Source organism: Cyclopterus lumpus, chromosome 1, assembly GCF_009769545.1.
Source record: "Cyclopterus lumpus isolate fCycLum1 chromosome 1, fCycLum1.pri, whole genome shotgun sequence".
Classification (NCBI taxonomy): domain Eukaryota; kingdom Metazoa; phylum Chordata; class Actinopteri; order Perciformes; family Cyclopteridae; genus Cyclopterus; species Cyclopterus lumpus.
In genome coordinates, this window is record NC_046966.1 from 22,256,521 (window position 1) to 22,267,916 (window position 11,396).

The 11,396-nt window shown below is 46.0% G+C and overlaps 1 protein-coding gene across 1 annotated transcript; it reads left to right on the forward strand.

Moving 5' to 3' along the window:
* The first annotated feature begins 1,066 nt into the window (after window positions 1–1,066).
* LOC117750316 (cAMP-specific 3',5'-cyclic phosphodiesterase 4B-like) lies at window positions 1,067–11,390 on the forward strand. The gene is made up of 15 exons (XM_034561511.1): window positions 1,067–1,128; window positions 2,872–3,054; window positions 3,178–3,217; window positions 3,412–3,482; window positions 5,040–5,202; window positions 5,629–5,722; window positions 5,832–5,989; window positions 6,825–6,923; window positions 7,022–7,186; window positions 7,336–7,435; window positions 7,533–7,687; window positions 8,286–8,408; window positions 8,497–8,679; window positions 9,785–9,978; window positions 11,200–11,390. The coding sequence occupies exons 1-15, from the start codon at window positions 1,067–1,069 to the stop codon at window positions 11,303–11,305; spliced, it is 1,896 nt and encodes a 631-aa protein (XP_034417402.1). The 3' UTR covers window positions 11,306–11,390.
* The last annotated feature ends 6 nt before the right edge of the window (window positions 11,391–11,396 follow it).

Here is an 11,396-nt window from a genome sequence, read left to right on the forward strand (position 1 = left end):
AATGGAATTAGGTCATCTCGGACTGCTCTAGGTAATTATATAACGTCAGAGAGCTCTGGTGCCACACTGTAGGTATGCGGGCTCCCCCATTTTTAATTTTTTTATTTGACCACCAATCGCTAGTTTGGATATCAGTCAAGAACTTTGTGATTTGTTTTAAGTTGTTCATGTGTTGGAGCATTCAAATCCAAGTATACCTGCATTCTTACTCACAGAGTATGTCACGTATGGGGAAACATTGGACGATGCATCAGAGTCATCAAATGAAAAGCAGGACAGGGAAGAGAGAGAGAATTAGCTCGCTCGTTAACTCTTCCTATCTGTTTCCTCACAGGGGAATCTTCAAGAGGACACACACGCACACACACACACACACACACACACACACACTTGAGACATTATTTAAAAGGATGGATGCCGGCTATGTCAGACAATGGGAAGCTGATCTGAGACCAGGAGAGACCCGCCGCGAATCCTCCCACAAGCTGGATCCGGATTATTGATCGTTGCATTCATGTGGGATCAGGTTCACAACTGGGAAATGTCATGCGAACAATTCTTTAAGTCGGATAAACATTTGAGAAAACTTGGGAAGAGGTTTCCGTCGGCGGCGGCGACGACGACGTCCCATTGGCTCGTCTGGCCGAAGCGAGACGCCATGAAGGGGGACCGATTTTTTCCCAGAAGCTTCGTAGTTTCCACTAAAATGGAGTGAGAATATTCATCTGGATTTCTTCTTTTCTTCCACTTTTTCTGGGGGCTTTTTTTTGGAAAAAACGAGCTCAAAACAAAGATTGTCCGCCTCAGACTGCATTTAAATGCACCTTTAGCATCGAACGGCCGGTTCGACGCCTGGTTTCAGCCACCTGGAGACCCAGAGGCGTGTGGCGAGAGCGAGGCAGGTTGGCCAGTCCGAGTCAGCTCGGATGGGGGCCGGGTTGCGACCCGGTCTGACCCCGGTTTGACCTTGCGGTGACCTTTGACCTCTCCGGTCCTGGCTCTCCACCTGCTCTGCTGCCTGGGTTCCGGAACGCTCCGCCCTGGGGCCCAGAACGAGCCAATCAGGATGAAGAAGAGCCGCAGCGTGCTGTCTGTGACTGGAGAAGAGGTGAGCCGGGGGGAGGGGGGGTAAAAACGACCAGGGACACACCCCAGAAGATACACCTAACTTTTGAGAGTAGGACACAAGGCCGAGCAGTGTGTGTGTGTGTGTGTCTGTGTGTGTGTGTGTGTGTGTGTGCGTTGTTGTTGTTTTTAAACGCTTACCATGACACACAAACCTTGTGACTCTCATCACATCCATCCAAGGCTCCCTTTGTTCTTGTAGTCAAGGTCTGTGGACGCACTCAGAAGTCAGAGTGGACGCGTCGTCCTCTCCCTCCTCCGTTCACACCGTGTGAGCCGCTGTGTGCAGATGAGCTGAAGGAAGGTTCTATGTCAATCAGATACTCCTTCCTTTTTTATTTAAAGGTTTCCCACTGCAAATATTCAATTGATTACGATGATGATAGCGCCTACTCGCGTGTGTGTTTGTTTGTGTGTGTGTGTGTGTGTGTGTGTGTGTGTGTCTGGGATAAGGCCTCGACAGACTGAGCTCTTGGAGGCTGATCTGCACTGCAGTACCCGTAGCAACAAAACACTGGGGGAATGGCAGCAGTTGCTAGGCAACAGTGCCATGTTGCTTGCATGCTGCGTTTGATGTCGTCCAGACCCAGATGTGGAAAGACACTCGCTCGCGCACACACACACACACACACACACACACACACACACACAAGCATGATTTAAAGCCTGTGTTTTTGTGTAGTTTCTTCACTCGACGGTCTTTGATTATGTAACCGTTTGGTTTGGTGCTTAAATGACAACTGCACGCACGCAACTTACATTTTTTATTACTGAATCTGAAGTCTCTTTCTTTACAGGTTAAAGACACAGATGTAACAGGCGCTGGGGAGAAGGCGGAGTCATCTCGCTACAGCCGATCTTATACGTCCGGGGCCACACTTGGGGCGGAGCTACGCAGAGGGAGGAGCAGAAGACTCTCGTCTAGTCTCCAGGTATCGAAAAGGAAGCATTAACCCGCACGGGGCCAGTTATAACTGCGATGGATGCAATATTCAATATGTTTACATTAACAATTGGTCTGTAATGGGCTGCAGGTAATGTGTGAATGGGGTCTGAACTCCTCACTCCCATTGTCTGACTGCCTCTCACCAGCAACAGTTAGCAACTAGCTAACTGTTAGCTGTTGAACATAGTCGAGCATTAAGCACCTGAAGAGTCTTTTGCTCATCGCAGGTGTTGACTATAGGAGCAAACACACATCTGGAAGAGAAATCATTGGGCACAACACAACTCCAAATAAAGGTTCCTCCTCGTCTGCTGGATGTGTACATTTAAAAAGTGATATCGTGTCATTGAGGTGTCAACAGCTTAGTTTTTAACATGTGAATAACTAAAGTAATTGTATTTCCGTTGCACTTAAATGATTGGAAACGTCACGGCTATACAATTAATAACTTTCTTTTGTTAAGAAACTCACGTGCACACACCTGCGGTTGATGAAATAGAGTATTGTATAGAAACCCCCTTCCTCCTGACTCTACAGGTACCCTGCTGGCTCCGCCCCCGAGACCGCACGCGTTCACCTGAGGTCCTGAGCGACGTGTCGCGTCCAACAACTCTTCCCCTCCGCATCCCGCCGCGCATCTCCATCACTCAAGCAGACGCCGACGGGTACACACACACACACACACACACACACACACACACACACACACACACACACACACACACACCATTAGATTTAGTCCTTGCACAAAGCTTTTTTCTAGACACTCACTTTTTTCCCCTCCTCTCCTCGCGATGCAGGTACGAAGCAGAAAATGGCGTGTCCCCGGGCCACACCCCTCTGGGTTCGCAGAGTCCGGGCCTCACCCTGCACACCTCCTTTCCCCAGGGTCAGAGGAGAGAGTCCTTCCTCTACCGCTCGGACTCGGACTACGACATGTCGCCCAAGACGGTCTCACGTAACTCCTCCCTCGCCAGCGAAGGGTGAGACTGCAGGGAGAAAGACAGAAGGAACGGGTGAGGGGGGGTAGAGTGTGTATGGTTGAAGTCATACGTTGAAAAATCAACTCTTCTTTTTCCATCTCTCTCTCTCTCTCTCTCTCGCAGGCACACAGGAGAGGATTTCATCGTCACACCATTTGCTCAAGTGAGTAAATAAATACATAAATCTTTGTGTAAAATGTTTCATGGTGGTCTCGGCCATCATTTTTGACCTGTTGCAAAATGGTTACATTATCATGTTTAGCAATTGAAAGCAGTGTGTGCATTCATAATTTCAAAAAACTGTATATTTCTCTGATTATTATTATTATTATTATTATTATTATTATTATTATTTAGGTATTGGCCAGTCTGCGATCAGTGCGGAGCAACTTCACCCTTCTCGCCAACGTCTCCACAACGCCGGTCAAGTCAGTACCAAACTCTTTGTCCCGTTGTGGCCGTGTGGAACCGGTTCAGGCTGAACAACTAGCTGCTTTACGACATTAAAATAATAGCTACTCGTCATTATAAGTATGTGGAGCTTTATTACGAAATTGTATGTGGAATTGGTAACACATGCATAAGCAGAGCTCTAGACTGGAGACACACATTTGATGAAGAACAATTTAACTTGGACTTCAGCACCAATGACTCGTGATGTCACTTGGACTCGAGCCTTTTTGACTTGAAGTTCTTTATACCTTCCTCCAAGCCCAAAGATTAAAAAGTATTTAATCAATTCATTTCCCGAATCAACAAACGTTAACACCAATCATTACGAGCAATTTGACAAATGATTCACTGCATCCTTTTTTTACAGTTAAGTTCTTTCTGTCATTTGTTTTGACTTGGGACTTGTCAGTCTTGATTTTGGACTTGTCTGTCTTGACTTGGGACTTGACTTGGGACTTGACTTGGGAACTGACTTGGGACTTGACTTGGGAACTGACTTGGGAACTGACTTGGGACTTGACTTGGGAACTGACTTGGGAACTGACTTGGGACTTGACTTGGGAACTGACTTGGGACTTGACTTGGGAACTGACTTGGGAACTGACTTGGGACTTGACTTGGGACTTTGGACTTGTCTGTCTTGATTTGGGACTTGACTTGGGAACTGACTTGGGACTTGACTTGGGACTTGTCAGTCTTGATTTTGGACTTGTCTGTCTTGACTTGGGACTTGACTTGGGAACTGACTTGGGAACTGACTTGGGACTTGACTTGGGAACTGACTTGGGAACTGACTTGGGACTTGACTTGGGAACTGACTTGGGACTTGACTTGGGAACTGACTTGGGAACTGACTTGGGACTTGACTTGGGACTTGTCAGTCTTGATTTTGGACTTGTCTGTCTTGACTTGGGACTTGACTTGGGAACTGACTTGGGACTTGACTTGGGAACTGACTTGGGACTTGACTTGGGACTTGACTTGGGAACTGACTTGGGACTTGACTTGGGACTTGTCAGTCTTGACTTGGGACTTGACTTGGGACTTGTCAGTCTTGACTTGGGACTTGACTTGGGTCTTGTCTTGGGAACTGACTTAGGACTTGACTTGGGACTTGACTTGGGACATGATATGGAACTTGTCGGTCTTGCTTTGGGTCTTGACTTTTGACTTGACTTGGGACTTGTCAATCTTGACTTGGGACTTGACTTGGGACTTGTCAGTCTTGACTTGGGACTTGACTTGGGACTTGTCAGTCTTGACTTGGGACTTGACTTGGGACTTGTCAGTCTTGACTTGGGACTTGACTTGGGTCTTGTCTTGGGAACTGACTTGGGACTTGACTTGGGACTTGACTTGGGACATGATATGGAACTTGTCGGTCTTGCTTTGGGTCTTGACTTTTGACTTGAGTTGGGACATGTCAGTCTTGACTTGGGACTCGAGTGCAAAGGGACTCACGGGTGACTTGCCAAACAAAGACCTGCTAGCTCATGGCTAGGCGCGGTGAAACAAAGGCGTTGTGTCCTCAGGAGGTCTCCTCTGGGGGGCGGGTGCCTCAGTCCCAGGGAGTCCCTGTCGGACCAGCAGTACCAGCAGCTCGCCCTGGACACGCTGGAGGAGCTGGACTGGTGCCTGGACCAGCTGGAGACCATTCAGACCCACCGCTCCGTCAGCGAGATGGCCTCCACCAAGGTGAGCCAACACGTCGGCGTGCTAATAAATATATAAACGTGTACGTTAAATAAACCATTTAAAAATAAAATATTCTGCTGTGTTTATGTAAATTATTCAGTTGTTATTATTTACGATTTACTGCCGTATTGTTTGTTGTTACGGTCATTTACAATTTAAAAAATATTATGACACGACGTATGAATAACAACATCTCAGGTAGCATTACCTGAGATGTTGTTATTCAAACGTCGTGTCCTAAAAACTCAATGTTCCTGCAACCTTAAAACTTGGCACTTAATTGCAATCTTCCCGTATCCAAAAAAGAGCCGTGTGTTGGATATCAGCTAGTCAGTTATCCCCAGAACCCAGGAGAACCAGAACCCAGGAGAACCAGAACCTGGAGAACCAGCACTTCGTTGCCTCATACCTCTCGTTCTTCCACAGTTTAAGAGGATGCTGAACAGAGAGCTGTCCCACCTGTCGGAGATGAGTCGCTCCGGTAACCAGGTGTCTGAATACATCTCCAGCACCTTCATGGGTGAGTGGGACCGCGTCCTATTCGTGACCTCCGGCAAACAGACGGTATAACTCCATCTGTGTGTGTGTGTGTGTGTGTGTGTGTGTGCGTGCCGCCCATGGATCTGTAGACAAGCAGAACGAGGTGGAGATGCCGTCTCCGACCCTGAAAGAGAAATCCATGAGTCACATCAGCGGCGTGCGGAAGCTGTCTCACAGCTCCAGCCTCTCCAGCTCGTCCATGCCTCGCTTCGGCGTCAACACGGACCACGAGGAGGAGCTCGCCAAGGTCGAGACCAGTTTCACCAAATCGATCCGTGTTCAGACTTGGACTGTGTTAAGTTAAATCCTCCAGGGACTGGAGGGGGGGGGGGGTAGTTTTATTTCCATCTTGGCTCGTGACCCTTCCGGTAGGCTCTTTTTAGCATTCCACTGACATCTCTATTCACACAGACACACCTTCATCATCATCATCATCATCATCATCATCATCATCATCATCACCATCACCACTAAGAACTGGACGAGTCGGTCAGTCAGAGAGGTCAGAGAGGTCGTAGAGGTCGTAGGTATTCCCAGTAGGATCAAGTATATTTTAAAGGACACGAAAAGGGACGTCTGCTGTGGCACGAGATCTAAAGTTCACATTTTACCTCGATAACATGAAATGTAATCGTGAGAAAATTCCTCGTGTTTCAAGCAATTTAGGGCTCACAATTATTTTCATCATTTGAAAAAAAGTTATTCAAACGGATTGTTTTCGTTTCGCAAACAGTCCGGTTTACTATGACAGAGAATTCAGTATACATAAATATTTGAGCAGCTGGTGTTTTTTTTCTTTTCTTTCTTCTGTAACTAATTGTTTCAGCTCTAATTGGTCGGTTCAATTTCTGGATATATATACAGTGTATCTATATCTATATATATATATATATATATATATATATATATATATATGTATACACAATTGGTTGTTGTTGTTGTTAGGGGTTCATTCATGTAATTTGAACCATTTCCCCCAACATTTAATGACATATAATGATTATTATTACATGGCAGCTGGATTCTCATCAAGTCATCATAAAGATCATTAAAAAATGTCTTCATGTGCGTTGTTCGACCAGGAGTTGGAGGATCTGGACAAATGGAGTTTCAACATATTCAGAGTAGCAGAATTCTCCAACACCAGGCCTCTAAGCTGCGTCCTGTACACCATCTTCCAGGTACGCAACACGAGTGTGTGTTGGTGCACACGTGTGTGTGTGTGTGTGTGTGTGTGTGTGTGTGTGTGTGTGTGTGAACTTGTGTCCTCCCTCATCAGGAGCGAGAGCTGCTGAAGACGTTCCGTATCCCGGTCGACACCTTCGTCACCTACGTGATGACCCTGGAGGACCATTACCACGGCAACGTAGCGTACCACAACAGCCTCCACGCTGCGGACGTCACCCAGTCCATGCACGTCCTCCTGTCCACGCCGGCCCTTGATGTACGTTGACACGCACACACACACACACACACACACACACACACACACACACACACACACACACATCGATATTTTACTTACTCACTAAATAAACAGACAACTTAACCTATTTTCTATGGATACAAACGTAAAATAAAGTCCCTTTTCAGGCCGTCTTCACCGACCTCGAGATCCTCGCTGCTCTGTTCGCTGCAGCGATCCACGATGTAGACCACCCCGGAGTTTCCAACCAGTTCCTCATCAACACCAGTGAGCGCACACACACACGCACACACACACACACACACACACACACACACACACATACACACACACAGGGTATGACCTCCCTCCCTCTCTTCCCCAGACTCCGAGCTGGCCCTCATGTATAACGATGAGTCGGTTCTGGAGAACCACCACCTCGCCGTGGGCTTCAAGCTCCTGCACCAGGAACACTGCGACATCTTCCAGAACCTCACCAAGCGACAACGCCAGAGCCTTCGCAAGCTCGCCATCGACATGGTCAGGACGTTTGTCCGCATGAGTCATTTGATGGCTTTAAGAGTTGGTGTTATTTATGTGCTTTAAAAAAAAAAATTGATTTTTTTTAATTCAGTTTACCTATAACTCGAAGTTTCAGTCGAACTTTTTTTTTCACTTAAGTTTTTTTTTATTACGTTCATTAAAATATATTAACATTAAACATAAATACCAAAATTAGACTTGTCAGACAATAATAAAGTACAGAAAAACAAAACAACAACAACAACGATAACAACAAAAAAGAAACCCATAAAAACAAAACAGCAGACCAAAAAAAAAAATACAAAAACATAAAGAAAATTTAAAAAAATTAAAAATTAAAAAAGAAACGTCAGTTTTCTTAAAAAAGTAATAATCTCTGAAAAAGGTTTGGATCCAAAAACATACGTGAAAATATAAATGTTTTCGCTACGAGAGAGAAGAAAGAGCTTCGAGTGACTTTAAGTTAAAAACCCAAAATACAATCCGTTTTATACACAATCTCTCGTCACATATCCTCAGATTTTTTTTTTTTTCATTGGACAGATGAGGAACGGAGATCAGTTTGGATCTTTTCATGAATTGTCTCCGTCTGCAGGTGTTGGCCACGGACATGTCCAAGCACATGACCCTGCTGGCTGATCTGAAGACCATGGTGGAGACCAAGAAGGTGACCAGCTCCGGGGTGCTGCTCCTGGACCACTACACGGAGCGGATACAGGTAACCGGCGCTCCGAACGCATCCGGGTTACGGCTGCTCGACGCAGACCACACATCTACACTGTGTGTGTGTGTGTGTGTGTGTGTAGGTGCTGAGGAACATGGTGCACTGTGCGGACCTGAGCAACCCCACCAAGGCGTTGCCGCTGTACAGACAGTGGACGGAGAGGATCATGGAGGAGTTCTTCCGACAGGGCGACAAGGAGCGCGAGAGAGGGATGGAGATCAGCGCCATGTGCGACAAGCACACCGCCTCCGTGGAGAAGAGTCAGGTAACGCTCGGGCTCGCCTTCACCTTTTTATTTAGAGACCGTCAGGAGCGCAACATGTTCATTTTTTTCATCATAATGTCATAGTATGATAGGTACCAATGGATTTCCATGACTTTAAACCAAACTTCCATGACCAAAAATGTTGTATAAATGAGTATACCGTACCTTTAGTATAGACAATAGTTTGATTAAAAGAATAAACATTTATATACATCTTTATTCTGTTAATTAAACTGCGGTAAATGAACATTTGAATATAACAAATTTCCATGACTTTTCCAAAACTTTAATCTTTTTCAAGGACTTTTCCGGGGCTGGAAATAACCATTATGAAATTCCATGACTTTTCCAGGTTTTTCCATGACCGTACGAACCCTGTGGGTAATAAAAACATCATATTATTGTATGCCATAAAAAGTCTTTGTATGTTTAAGAACAAACCGTCACATGATAGTCAAAAAGGTAAAGTACATCCTAAAAGGTGATGAAACAGTCATAATATACAATGTCATATTAAAGTCACAGTGTATGTCATTAAAAATGTTATAGTATATAAAAGCAAGCAAAAAAAGTATGGTGTCATGTAAAAGCCTTATAAAAGTCATTAAATAAATCATAAAAAGTCACAAAAATATGGAAAAACTATGTCACAAGTCCATAGTATGTCATATAAAAGTAAACTTGTGTTTTTTTTTTTGTATTTTTGGATGCATGTATGACAAATGCATTACATACTAAGTACGATATCCTGCATAATAGATGTTATGTGAACAGAATAAACAACATCATAAAATTACAACATAGCCAAAAAATATATAGAAAAAACAAAAACCCAAGTGTAAAAACTACAATTTGTCCCTTTTTTTTTTTTACAAATATACAATAAAATAAAATAGCAGGGCATATTACATTTAAGAATTTAAATAATAAAGGAAATGAAGTGTATACAGTGTATCTAAAGTATAAAGTGATTTATTGATGTTCCATTTGAGGAGGATTCCATATTTAACCACACACACACAAGAGCGGTATCAAGTCTTCTTCTCAAAGCGCTGCGTTCCCATAAACGTCGGTCTCAGGTGCGATTCCTCTCTCTCTCTTCCAGGTGGGCTTCATCGACTACATCGTCCACCCGCTGTGGGAGACGTGGGCCGACCTGGTGCACCCGGACGCCCAGGAGCTGCTGGACACGCTGGAGGAGAACCGGGAGTGGTACCTGAACGCCATGCCCCAGTCCCCCTCGCCTCCCCCGGACCGACACCTGCAGCACGACCGCTTCCAGTTCGAGCTCACGCTGGACGACCTGGAGCACAACAACCACAACCACCTGAGGAGCAACGGCCGCGGGGGCAGCGGTAACCACGGCGATGCAGACCGGACGCAGGGCCACGAAGGAACTGAGAACGAAGACGAGGAGAATCACAACAGCGAACACAACGGGGTCCGAGATGAGGAGGAGGAGGAGGAGACTGGAGAAAGAGAGGGTGAAGAAGAAGAGGAGGAGGAGACTGGAGAAAGAGAGGGTGAAGAAGAAGAGGAGGAGGAGACTGGAGAAAGAGAGGGTGAAGAAGAAGAAGAAGAGGAGACTGGAGGAGGAGAGGGTGAAGAAGAAGAGGAGGAGGAGACTGGAGAAAGAGATGGTGGTGAAGAGGAGGAGGAGACTGGAGAAAGAGAGGGTGAAGAAGAAGAAGAGAAGGAGGAGGAGACTGGAGAAAGAGAGGCTGAAGAAGAAGAGAAGGAGGAGGAGACTGGAGAAAGAGAGGGTGAAGAGAAGGAGGAGGAGGAGACTGGAGAAAGCGAGGGTGAAGAAGAAGAGGAGGAGTCTGGAGAAAGAGAGGGTGAAGTAGAAGAGAAGGAGGAGGAGGAGACTGGAGAAAGAGAGGGTGAAGAAGAAGAGGAGGAGGAGACGACTGGAGAAAGAGAGGGTGAAGAAGAGGAGGAGGAGGAGACTGGAGAAACAGAGGGTGAAGAAGAGAAGGGGGAGGAGACTGGAGAAAGAGATGGTGGTGAAGAGGAGGAGGTGACTGGAGAAAGAGAGGGTGAAGAAGAAGAGAAGGAGGAGGAGACTGGAGAAAGAGAGGCTGAAGAAGAAGAGAAGGAGGGGGAGACTGGAGAAAGAGAGGGTGAAGAAGAAGAAGAGGAGGGGGAGACTGGAGAAAGAGAGGGTGAAGAAGAGAAGGAGGAGGCAAAAGAAGAGGAAGAACAAGTAGAAGACCATGAAGGAAAGACGGATGAAGTGAACGACGCAGCGGAGGACGAGGAGACCACCAAAGAAGAGAAGGAAGAGAATGAGCAACTCCAGGAAGGAGATCAAGAGCAGGAAGAAGAAGAAGAAGATGGTGCAGAACATGAGGAGGCGAAGACTGAGGAAGGTGAAGGTGAGGACACTTTGGAAAAGGTAGAAGTGGAACTAGAGGGAGAAGAAGAAGGGGAAGAGGAAAAGGAAAACGAGGAGGCGGAAAAACAGGAGGGAGGGGCGGAGGATGAAGAAGAGGAGGCAGCAAAGACTGAGGGAAACCTAGAAGAGGAGGGTGAGATGGAGGAGGAGGAGGAAGCAGAACTGGAGGACAAAGCTGAGGAGGTCGGAGGAACAGAAGAGGAGCAAGTCCATGAAGAGGAATGTTAGATGGGCGTGAAAACAAACACACACACACCTGAACGGGGTCAGTGAATAAAAAAGGTTAACGAGACTTTTCTTTTTTTATAAAAAAAAAAAA